The sequence below is a fragment of the Trichechus manatus genome, unplaced genomic scaffold (assembly GCF_000243295.1).
Source record: "Trichechus manatus latirostris isolate Lorelei unplaced genomic scaffold, TriManLat1.0 scaffold00030, whole genome shotgun sequence".
Classification (NCBI taxonomy): domain Eukaryota; kingdom Metazoa; phylum Chordata; class Mammalia; order Sirenia; family Trichechidae; genus Trichechus; species Trichechus manatus.
This window is the reverse complement of record NW_004443966.1, coordinates 10675244-10687959: the sequence shown is the minus strand read 5'-3', so window position 1 is coordinate 10687959 and position 12716 is coordinate 10675244. Positions and strand designations below refer to the sequence as shown.

At 50.4% G+C, this 12716-nt stretch overlaps 1 protein-coding gene across 1 annotated transcript in view; it reads left to right on the top strand.

Moving 5' to 3' along the window:
* The window catches only part of UBAP1L (ubiquitin associated protein 1 like), a 23004-nt gene that overhangs the window by 4018 nt on the left and 6270 nt on the right, over window positions 1-12716 (top strand). The window contains exons 3-5 of the mRNA XM_004374795.3: window positions 2118-2327; window positions 11688-11789; window positions 12658-12715. Of these exons, the coding sequence (XP_004374852.2) occupies window positions 2118-2327; window positions 11688-11789; window positions 12658-12715 (370 nt within the window). The remainder of the gene's footprint in view (window positions 1-2117; window positions 2328-11687; window positions 11790-12657; window position 12716) is intronic.

Below are 12716 nucleotides of genomic sequence, written 5' to 3'. Positions count from 1 at the left end.
CAGGAGCCATAAGCCCACGGTCGCGGTAAGAACTCTGCACGCTGCGCCAGCCAGGGCCCCACTATCTGGGTCCCCAGGCAGGGGGGCAGCCTCGGTCGCCTCCTTGCCGTGCTACTCCCACCCTTACCTGCGCCCACCCGGCCCAGTACCGCAGTGTCCTCCGTGCGGCCCTTTGCTTGGGTAGACCCTGCTCAGGGGCCCCCGCGCGCTCCGTTTCCCGCTGTGCCCGCTTCGCCTCTTAGGGTGTAGGTCACAGTGATTGCGATGATCGAATTATCAGTTATCTATCAATTCCAATGCGATATGAGTTATTTTAGGGCGGTGACTGGATCGCAGTCATTGCTTCCAGAGCTCGCAGCGGCAGACTTGGCCCATAGGGGGTGCTCAGTGAACGTCTGTTGAATTCATGAATGTGACTCAAATCTAGGGATTTCCATTGGGAGAGGTTTGCTCTAGGATGCGTGAAGTGGGAGGCTCAGTCAAGGAATATTCATTGCGCAGGGCCGTCCTGCCAGACCCTGTGTGGGGAGAGACAGAGAGAGAGCTGGCCAAGGGAGGGTGGGACAAGGCCCCGAGCTGCCTCCTGGTGGGAAGGTCAGGCACTGAGAGAGAGGTGAGGGCTGGGCAGGCTGCTGCCAATTCCGGAAAGACGTAGTGGACCCGGAAGAACCTGGAAGCAGAAGTGAATTTACAGTGAAGCCAGTGAAGCTAAAGCCTCAGGGCTGCCCTTGGCCCCTTCTAGAGACTTGTACCTAGTTTCATAGTCATAATTGTGTGTCCTTTGTCTTAAGAGGGCTCTCCCCAACTGTGTAAGTATCAGATTCCACAAAGTCTATATCATGTCGGCATGAGCAGCTCAGGATTGGCAGCAGGAGGTGCAGTTAGGCACAGCTTTCTGCCTCCTCTCTGCCCCCACCCCCAGCCACCCCAGGCAGGCAATGGATGCAACAGAATAAGACCAAGGTGAAATCAAATTCAAAAGACAGACTTGAGGTCTGACTGTTCCCACTCACTGGCAGTGTGACCTCGGGCAAATTGCTGAACCTCTCTGAGCCACCCCTTTTCTACCTGTAAAGTGCAGGAAGTGTGAACCCCTCACTCTGTAAACTGGATGAGCCATACTCACATCGGGGGCTGGATGTTGATGCCAGGCTCTTCCCGGGTCGAGATTAAATTTAACTTTCAGCAGCAAGCCTGTGTGGGGAAGGGAACAAATGCCGTTCTTGTTCTAGAGGTGAGGAAACTGAGGAAGGAAGAGGCTAAGGATCTTTTTCAAGGTCACAAGAGTAGACTCAGCTCCTAAACTTTGGGTATTTCCCCACCCTGGGAGTGAAGGGCAGACCCTGGGATGACACCCTGACAATGTGGGGCTGTGTGGGGAATTCACCCCGCCCCCATCCCCAGGAACCAGGGCAGCAGCTGGGCTTCCCTTGGGGAGTGGGAGGGGAAAGGTCAGTGTGGTCAGGGTTGGCAGATGGTACATCCTCATGGGGGATGAGTCCAGGGTCTGTTTGAATCCCCTCAGCACCACAACTGAGGGGCAGCTGTGCCCAGTCCCCACCTTGCCCCATGTCCTGCCAAGCCCCAGCCCAGCCCAACTCAAGAAGGAGGGTCTGGCTGGGGAGATCCATGCTATACCAAGATGTGAGGTAAAGAGCCTTGACTTTGATTCTGAATAGCGTTCAGGTCCCAAGTGTGTGCGGCTTATCAGGTCATTAACTTCTCTGAACCTAGAGTTCAATATCTGTAAGATGGGAGAATAGCATGGACCCATCATATTTCTCTTGCAGGGTTGTTGAAAGCAGTAAATGAAATATTGGCATTTACTGTATGCCAGGCACTTTGCTAATCACTTTTCTCCCATTGTCTTATTTAAGCCTCACAACCACCCTTTGATGTAGCTACAATGATTGCCTCCATTTTACATATGAGTAAACCGAGTAAATGGTAGAGAGCTGGAGTTTGAACCCAGCCTGCAAGACTCCAAGCCCTCTGCAATATTAGCCCCTACACTTTATATAGTAGATGATGTGTGAAAAGATGCCTTTTAAAATGTCCAGCCCAGCAGCATGTCACCTCCTGTGGTAACTGACATGTTCAGCCTGTCTATATTTCAGTCCCTCAGCCCGTACACCTGCCTGCCACCCCCTGGGGGGTTGCCCCAGCCTCTCGACCCCCACCAATTGCACCCCGATTCTGCGGCTGACCTGCTGTCCGCCCTGAGCCAGGAAGAGCAAGACCTCATCGGGCCTGTGGTTGCTCTTGGGTATCCCCTGCATCGGGCCATCGTGGCTCTGCAGAAGACGGGGAGGCAGAGCCTGAGCCAGGTGAGTGGGGAGCCCAGAGATGGGGCTCTGGAGCCGGAGCAGGGTGAATGGCCATGTGGTTTTTATCTTTAATGTGAAGTTTTATTTTGTAGAGGCAGAACCCCAGTATGATCTGGTCACAACCTTGGCATGGCCATAATCATTAGGATTCATAAGCAAATTTCTAGACCCTAATGCTACCTCTTCCATAGATATTTATCAAGAATCCCCATGCCTACTGGGGCGTCTCAGTATTATAATCCTATCCTCAATCTCTGCCCCAAGTACAGGGGGCTGGAGCTTTGGGCAGCCAAGAAGCTCTCCAGCACTGTCCAAATAGATCTTTCTGCAATGATAGAGATGTTTTGTACCTGTGCTGTCCAATCCAGTAGCCACTAGCCATATGTGGTTATTGAGCACCTGTAATGTGGCTAGTGTGACCGAGGAACTAAATTTTAAATTTTCTTTAATTGTAATTAATTTAAATAGCCACCTGTGGCGAGTGCCTATCATATTGGATGGTGCGGCTCTAACCACTTCCCTCAATGAACAGTTCATTGATACCTACAGCCATCTCTCTCTCGCTTTCCATTCACCCATCTATCCATCTAGTTAATAAGTAACTATGCCTCTCCTGGGCATTTAGATGCAGCTAGGAGCTCTAGGGAAAACAAAGGCACATAAAACCCAGTGTTGCATGTTGGGTTGCCCAGGAAATGAACACAGATGGAATTTGACATGCAGGATGTTTATTAAAGAGGCCCTTGGTCTCCAATCCTGTGGGAGGGAGGGGATAGAAGGAGGAGTGGGCAGAGGCAGAAGATGAGCTGTGATGCAGGCCCAACAACAGCCTCAGCCAATCCCACAGCTCTGTAGCATATATCAACCTTCAGAGTTGTCCTGAGTGGGGCTGAGATGGTCAGGTCTTTATACCCCTGCTTCAGTCACCCCCTAGGAAGAGAAGTGACAAGAGAAGTGGCTCTCTGCAGCTGAGTCAATCCCTGAAGGGTCAGATAGTTTAAGGATGTCTACCAACTCTCCCAGCATCTGGGGCAACAGGTCCTTCACTGAAGGGGAATCTGGAAGGTGCATCACACTGTCCACCACACCCAGATTCTATTCTCAGAGAGTTCATTTTCTGGTTGGAAGACTGATGGACACTCATGAAGACATTCCAAGGATAGCACCCCAGTCTACTCTAAGATTTGGGAGCAGGTTTTGATCCCCAATATGACTAAGAACGTGAGAACATCTGCAGGGAAGTGAGGACCCTCAAAGTGCCAGAAGAGAGGTTACCTGGGAGTAGGACGGTTATGAACGTTTTAGTTATCTATTGCTGTGTATCAAACTACCCCAAAACTTGGTGATTGAAAACAACAGTCATTTATTTGCTCATGGTTCTATAGATTGACAGTCTAGGGTGGGCTCAGCTGGGTGGTTCACCTGCTGGTCTTACCTGGGGCCTCTCATGTGGCTACAGTCTGGTGATTCAACCGGGACTGGATGGTATTAGATGGCCTTACTCACAGTCTGGTGATTGGTGATATCTGTCACATATCTCTAGCAAACTAGCCCTGGCTTCTTTCACATGGTGATTTGGTTCCAAAAATGCAAGAGTGAAAGCTACAGGACCTTTTGAGATCTAGGCTGGAAGTTACACACAGTCACTTCTGCCTGATTCTGTTGGTCAAATCATGTCACAAGACCAGCCCAGATTTTTTTTTTTTATTGTTGTAATTAAATGAAGTTTACATTTCAAGTTAGTCTCCCATACAGAACTTTTTTTTTTATATACATTGTTATGAGACCCCAACTGCTCGCCCCATTCTGTGACAGCGCACTCCTCCCCCTCCACCCCTGATTCCCCATGAACATTCAACCAGCTCCTAACTCTCTCTGCCTTCCCATCTCACCTCTGGACAGAAGCTGCCCCTTTGGTCTCTAGTATCTACTTGTCTAAGAGGCACGTTCTTCACAAGTATCATTTTATGTCCCACGGTCCAGTCCAATCCCTGTCTGAAGGGTTGGCCTCGGAAATTGTTTTAGTTCTGGGGTGATGGAGAGACCATGGGCCATGCTTTCCGGGGTGCCTCCAGTCTCATTCAGACCATTAAGTCTGGTCTTCTTACTAGAATTTGAGTTCTGCATCCCATTGTTCTACTGCTCCATCAGGGACCCTCTGTTGTGTTCCCTGTCAGGATGTTCATTGGTGGTAGCTGGGCACCATCTAGTTCTTCTGGTCTCAGGCTGATGAAGTCTCTGGTTTATGTGGCCCATTCTGTCTCTTGGGCCAATACTTTCCTTGTGTCTTTGGTGTTCTTCGTTCTCCTTTACTCCAAGTGGTTGGGACCAAGTGATGCATCTTAGATGGCCACTTGCAAGCTTTTAAGACCCTAGACGCCACTCACCAAAGTAGGATGCAGAACATTTTCTTAATAAGGTTTGTTATGCCAGTTGACATATATGTCCCCTGAGAGCATGGTCCCCAGACCCCATCCCTGCTCTTCTGTCTCTCAAAGTATTTGATTGTATTTAGGAAACTTCTTAGCTTTGGTTTAGTCCAGTTGTGCTGGCTTCCCCTGTAGTGTGTGCTGTCCTTCCCTTCACGTAAGATGATTTTATCTACTATCTAGTTAGTGAATAACCCTTATCCACCCTCTCCACCCCCGTAACCATCAAAGAATGTTTTCTTGTGTTTAAACCTTTTCTTGAGTTCTTATAATAGTGGTCTTATACAGTATTTGTCCTTCTGTGACTGACTAAATTCACTCAGCATAGTAAGTTCTAGCTTCCACCAAGTTATACGATGTTTCACAGCTTCATCATTGTTCTTTATCGTTGTGTAATATTCCATTGTGTGGATATACCATAGTTTGTTTATCCATTCAAGACCAGCCCAGATTTAAGGGTGGGAAAATAGACTCTAACTCTTGATAAGAAGAAGCCCTGGTGGCACAGTGGTTAAGCGCTCAGCTGCTAACCGAAAGGTCAGCAGTTCAAACCCACCAGCCGCTCCGTGTGAGAACGATGTGACAGTCTGCTTCTGTAAAGATTAAAGCCTAGGAAACCCTATGGGGCAGTTCTACCCTGTCTTATAGAGTCGCCGGGAGTCAGAATCAACTTGACAGCAATGGGTTTCTTGATAAGAGGAGCTGCAAAGAATTTATGGCCATTCTTAATCTACCACAATGAGGTTCTGGTGATCAAGACAGGCTTCGTAGAGGTGCCAAGCCTTGAGCTGGACTTCAAGGATGGATGAGAGCTGAATTGGTGGGAAGGAGAAGGGATGGCATTCCAGGCAGGAGGGACAGTGCAAACAAAGGAATGGAGGCAGGAAGGAAGTATTTGGGAAATCCTGATTTGGACCAGTTTTGTTGAAGTAGAGGGTGCCTGATACAGGCTGGTGGGAGATGAGGTAGAGAAGGGGAGTTGGGGGCAGATTGAGAGTACCTTGAGTGCTGGGCTGAAGCAAAAGGGAAGCATAGAAGGATTGTGAACAGGGCCAGGGCAAGGAAGGAAGTAATACTGAATGCCATTGTCTGAATCCCCATTCCTCTACCTCAATGTGACATCCCCCTTTGCATTGTTTGGCAAGCATCAGGGGCAGACAGTTCATCCCAACCCAGCTTTCTCTCTCTTTCTATCCATGGTTGGAAAGCTGGACCCTGGTATTGAAAGGTTCTAGGGCAGTTGGCACTTACTCCTTTCCCCCATCCTACTACCATCAGAGGGCTTGGGATCCCTTCTCCATAATCACTGATGACTGCTGCATGTTGGGTCCCTGAGGTCTGGAGAAGCCTGCTCCTGGGAGAAGGAAGGACAAATAGAGAATGAAGTGACAAACTGAAGCCAGAAGAAGGCTGCAGGGCTGCCAGGTTGGGGAGGTGGGGAATGCACCTGGTCTCCTTCCTCACCCACTCCTGCTTCATTTGGGTTCATTAGTCCATGCTCTGTCCTAGAGGAAACCTTTCAACAGGGTAACCCCATGTGGCTAAAATGGGGGCTGGGGAGGGGGTGAGCAGTACTAACATTTATTGAACACCTTCTTTGTGCCAGTCCTTCAATCTGAAGGCATTCAATTAGGTCTTCTCTATTCTGCAAGGTAGCTATTATTGTCCCCACTTTGCTAATGAGGAAACTGAGGCCAGAGAGGTTCTTATAGCCAGTCAGGGGAGACACCAGCACTGAAGCCAGTCCGATCTGACTCCGAATCTTTGGTGCACAGTGCTGTGCTCTTATTTTCTGTGCAAAAGCCTCACAGGACAGCACCCCAGGCTGATCTGAGATTTAGGAGTAGATTTAAAGCTGCTCCTACCTTCAGCTGTTGCAGAAAAGTGAGGATCTTGGCCAAGAAGCCAGCCAGCCAGGAGGGTTGTAAGGAAACAGACCCATGGTAGGGGCACTGACATGCCTCCCTAGTCCCTCCAGGCCCAGTAATGAGGATAAGGTCTCAGGCCATCTCTGGGGGGTGGGGGCGTCTTATGATTAGTCAAAACTCACAGGGCAGGGGTCTTCCTGTGGGTGGGCTAGAAGGATCCCCGTGTCAGCAAAGTTGTGTCTCCAGACATGAACTGGCCACCAGCCTGACCCACGGATCGCTGGGTGGCCTTCTCTTCTGGTGGACAGTCAGGGGCCAGGCGCTGAGGGATGCATGACTTCATCCTCCCTCCCCAGCCAAGGTATTTTCCTTCTGTTCTATGCAGTTCCACCATTAACTCAGCAGCTCCTCTGGGTTCAGATTCCTTTCCTCCTGAAAGACAGACACCCAACCAAAACCCACTGCCGCCGGAGCTGATTCTGACTCATAGCAACCCTATAGGGCAAAGTAGAACTGCCCCTTAGGATTTCCTAGGCTGTAAATCCTTATGGAAGCAGACTGCCACGTCTTTCTCTTACAGAGCGGCTGGTGGGTTCGAACCACTGACCTTTCGGTTAGCAGCCAAATATTTAACTACTGTACCATCAGGGCTCTTGACAGACAGACACACAAGGTAGTAAATCCTTTTCGACTGGAGAAATAAATGTCAGATGGCCCAGGAGGGAGGGTGTCGGGTGATGGAGCTTGAGCACTTAGAAGGGTCAGGGAAAAAGGAAGAGATAGACAAATGCTGTCTCTCAATCCTTCCTTCCTTCCGCAATGATCAGTGTGCCCACTGAATGCCTGGCAGGACAAGTGTGGGACTGGCCAAGCCAGGCTCAGACTTGCTATGGGACTCTAGGCACACCAGGCCCCCTCTTTGAGCCTCAGTTTCCCCATTCATAGAATGGAAGGGGCAAGTTTATTTGGAGTCATTGACTTCTGGGGGCCCCTCCAGCCCTGACATCCCATGGTCTGAAGGTGACACCAACACCCTCCCAGGGGCCTGAGGCAGGCCTGGTGGCTGCTGCAGTCCTGTAGGCCCAAAGCTGAACAAGCAGCTGAATCTTTGCAAATGCCGATTCCCAGGCCCTACCCTCGAGGGTGCCAGTCTGTGGATATGGGGTGGAGCTCAAACCCAAAAGAACCCATTGCTATCGAGTCAATTCTGACTCATAATCACCCTGTAGGACAGAGTAGAACTGCCTCTTAAGTTTCCAAGGCTGTAATCTTTCCCGAAGCAGACTGCCATATCTTTTTCCTGTGAAGTGGCTGGTGGGCTCAAACCCCCAATCTTTTGGTTGGCTGCCGCGACTTTAACCACTGTGCCACCAGGACTTCTTGAGGGGAGCTTGGGGACCTATAATTTTAAAAGATCTGGAGATGGTTCTATATATAGCCTGGCGTGGGGCCTACTGGACTGAGTCAGCCGTCCCTTGAGTCAGTGATTCAAAACCTGGCTGCACGTTAGAATCACCTGGTGTTGTTGTTGTTAGGTGTGGTCGAGTCAGTTCCGACTCGTAGCGACCCCATGTACAACAGAACGAAACACTGCCTGGTCCTGCACCATCCTCACAATCGTTGTTATGCTTGAGCCCATTGTTGCAGCTACTGTGTCAATCCATCTCGTTGAGAGTCTTCCTCTTTTTCACTGACCCTCTACTTTACCAAGCATGATGTCCTTCTCCAGGGACTGGTCCCTCCTGATAACATGTCCAAAGCATCTGAGATGAAGTCTTGCCATCCTTGCTTCTAAGGAGCATTCTGGCTGTACTTCTTCCAAGACACATTTGTTCATTCTTCTGGCAGTCTGTGGTGTATTCAATATTCTTCACCAACACCATGTTTCAAAGGCATCAACTCTTCTTCAGTCTTCCTTATTCATTGTCCAGCTTTTGCTTTCATATGAGGCAATTGAAAACACCATGGCTTGGGTCAGGCGCACCTTAGTCCTTAAAGTGACATCTTTGCTTTTTAACACTTTAAAGAGGTCTTTTGCAACAGTTATTTAAAAACCCCAATGCCTAGGCTACAACCCAAACCAATTATAGCAGAATCTCTGGAGATGGGGCCAGGCATCTGGCATTGTTAAAGCCCCCCAGGTGGTTGCGATGAGCACCAAGGCTAAGAACCCATTGTTGTGGATGAGCCAAGAGGTGAGGGAGCATCCACCATCTGGCCTTGCCCTCCCTTCTGTTTTCACCTTTGGAAACCCTGTCTACTTTCAAGCCAGCTCAGAGCTCTTCCTTTAGCAGCCAGCCCTCTGATGAACAAGGCACTGGTGAGGCTTCTCCTGCCTGGACCTCAGTTTCCTCAACTGTGAAAGCTTGGGTGGGTGGTTTTCAAACTGTACTCAGAGGGTGGAGTGGGCAGCTGGGGAGTCCCTTTGGGGCAGGACATCTCCCAGAACAGCTCTGACCTTACCCTGTTGTTGCTGAAGCCATCTTGTGCTCCGAACCAATAGTTCAGAGGCAAAAACAGTTTGAAAACCATCAGTCTAGATGATCTGTGCTTTCTGCTGAGCTCCGAAGGTCTGCAGAAACCTGACCTGCTCCTTCTCAATGTACACCCATGATTCTTATGATCTGGAACCCTCATCTGTCACCGACTCCTTATAAATCCTGCTTTGATTTGCCTGACAAGGATGTTTTCACATATCTGGTTTATCTCCCCCACTAAATTCGGAGCTCCTTGAAAGCTGTTATTAATTCATTTTATAAACTCGGCATACATTTATTGAGCTCCTTCTGCCGGCCCTGCTGGGTGCTGGGGACACAATGGTGAACATGACTGACACAACCCTCCCCTCGTGGAGCAAAAAGTTAGTGAATGAGAAGATGAGGAAGATAAGTAAAGCAACTACACAGTTATATGTGCTGAAATGGGCGAGCACAGGACACTGCGGGAGCACCAAGGCCAGCTGGCACCCACTCAGACTCAGGGTCAGGGAGGCTTCCAGGGAAGAGAACGAGGCTGGCCTTGGCTCAGGGAACCGGATATGCAAAGGCCTAGACTGGGTGAGGAGGAGCTGAGGCTAGGGATAGGGGTCCTGAGCAGGCCTTTGAACCCTAGTAAGGAGGCAGACAGCTACCTGGCCAACTGACTGGAAGAGATCCCTATTTGTGCCTGTTCCAAAGAAAGGTGATCCAACAGAATGCAGAAATTGTAGAAGAGTATCATTAATATCACACACAAGTAAAATTTTGCTGAAGGTCATTCAAAAACAGTTGCAGCAGTACATCGACGAGGAACTGCCAGAAATTCAAACCAGATTCAAAAGAGGACGTGGAACAAGGGATATCATTGCTGATGTCAAATGGATCTTGGCTGAAAGCAGAGAATGCCAGAAAGATGTTTACCTGTGTTTTATTGACTATGCAAAGGCATTCAGCTGTGTGGATCATAACAAATTATGTATAACGTTGGGAAGAATGGGAATTCCAGAACACTTCATTGTGCTCATGAGGAACCTGTACAGTTCCTCATCAAAAGGCAGTCGTTTGAACAGAACAAGGGGATACTTTGTGGTTTAAAGTCAGGAAAGGTGTGCGTCAGGGTTGTCTCCTTTCACCATACCTATTCAATCTGCATGCTGAGCAAGTAATCCGAGAAGCTGGACTATATGAAGGAGAACACAGCATCCGGTTTGGAGGAAGACTCATTAACAACCTGATATGTAGATGACACAACGTTGCTTGCTGAAAGGGAAGAGGACTTGAAGCACTTATTGATGAAGATCAAAGACTACAGCCTTCAGTATGGATTACATCTCAACATAAAGAAAACAAAAATCCTCACAACTGGACCAATAAGTAACATCCTAATAAACAGAGAAAATATTGAAGTTGTCAAGCATTTCATTTTACTTGGATCCACAATCAACGCCCATGGAAGCAGCAGTCAGAAAATCAAACAATGTATTACATTGGGCAAATCTGCTGCAAAAGACCTCTTTAAAGTGTTAAAAAGCAAAGATGTCACTTTGAGGACTGAGATGTGCCTGACCCAAGCCATGGCATTTTCAATTGCCTCATATGCACGGGAAAGACCAAAGAAGAATTGACGCACTCGAATTATGGTGTTGCTGAAGAATATTGACTACACCATGGACTGCCCGAAGAACGGACAAATCTGTCTTGGAAGAAGTACAGCCAGAATGTTCCTTAGAAGCAAAGATGGCCAGACTTTGTCTCGCTTATTTTAGACATATTATCAGGAGGGACCAGTCCCTGAAGAAGGACGTCGTGCTTGGTAAAGTAGAGGGTCAGTGAAAAAGAACAAGACCCTCAACGAGATGGATTGATACAGCAGCCGTAACAATGGGCTCAAGCCCAACAATGATTGTGAGGATGGCACAGGGCCGGGCAGGGTTTCGTTCTCTTGTACATGGGGTTGCTCTGAGTTGAAACGGACTCCACAGCACCTACTAACAATAAGGCAGGGCTTTGTCTTGGGGGCCAAAGGAGCCCCTGGTGACTTATGCAGGGAGTGACTTGAATGGGTTTTCAACCCCTAGAAGGTCCTCCACTGTCTCCCTCCCCTTCCAGCACTTTCCAGCGCTGGTGCAGACCTGTTGCATAGGAGGGGCTTGTGGAGTCCTGGATGACAGAGATGTGGCTGGGTTGGGTGGGTACCTTCCCACATGTGGGTGCTCAGCAGGGAGAGTAGGCGGGGCTTAGTGGGTGGTTCATGCATATGGGATGGCCTGGGGGTGGGGAGTGAGACTATGTTTGAGGCCTGACCCCCCTCCCTGGTTAGGTTTTAGGAACACTCTAACCCACACTAACAGCCCTTTTCTGAGATTCCAGCCCTCAGCTTGGGACAGTTGGTCAAGACCCACTGCCATCCACATGTCCCCAGACCTAGAGGAGGCCTCTGTCCCTCTTCTCTTGGCTCACGGGGGTCTCTGGGGCCATGTTGTGTGTGGTGGGCTGACCGTTCCACCCGGTGGTCAGCTCCACCCTGGTCTCCTGCCCCTGCCACTCCTCTTACGGCCCCTCCCTCCCTGCCCCTTTCCAACCCAGTTCCTCAGCTACCTCAGCGCCTGTGACCGGCTGCTGCGGCAGGGCTACGAGGAGGAGCTGGTGGAGGAGGCCATGGAGATGTTCCAGTTCTCTGAAAGCCAGGTGAGCAGGGCCTCCCACCCAGGCCCTGGGGAAGGTGGGGGCCAAGCAGAGCCGTCCTGTGCTTGGAGTCAGGCCATAGCTGCCTGCTCAGTCCTGGGGAGAAGGCAGTGGCCCAGGGAGATGCACCATGGAGGGGGGTGGGAGGAACAGAGCGGGGTGGGGGCCAACAGGAAGCACAGAGAGAGGCAAGGGTTTCATTTGATTTCTTTTAATCAACACAACAAATAGTATGCAGCGCCCCCTCCTTGTCAGATACCCAGATGGGTGCCATGGGTAGTAGAAAGAGGCTTGTACCCTCTGACTGGGGAGATGGCCACCCACCTGGAAACCCAGAACACATGCAGATGTGGCCCATAGTCGATCTAAGTGCTGATGAAGACAACCTGTCCCCGATTGGCAGTTGACCTGGGCTCAGCAGCTCTTCACAGAGGCTGAGGGAGGGACAGAGGGAGTGGGGAGTGGACAGAGAAGGGGGGTAGTGAGGGGGCACAGAGGGGAGGGAGAGCTCCTGAGGAGGAGCGATGAGGAGGGGGAGCTAGAGGGGCTGGGGCCGGAAGGAGGGCGGAGGCTGCATGGTGTGAGACCTCGGTGGTGTTTGGGGGATGGACAGAGACCCCAGCTGTTCACCCTTTGGGCACCAGTGTGCAGCCCGACTCTTCCTGCCCCCAGCACCAAGCACAGGAGGATGGGAGCAAAGCCAGGACGGGCCAGGCTGGGGCTTTCCTTCGTTAGCAGGGAATGGGGAGTTGGGCCCACGGTCACCTTAGGAGTACAGGAAAACTGCAGGTGCTGCCCAGGAGCAGGCTCTCCTGGCCTGGAGGCACCCCAGCTCCCGGGGACTAACACCCTCCGTCCTCCGCCTCCGCAGGCAGGGGAGTTCCTGAGGCTCTGGGAGCAGTTCAGCGACATGGGCTTCCGGCAGGACCG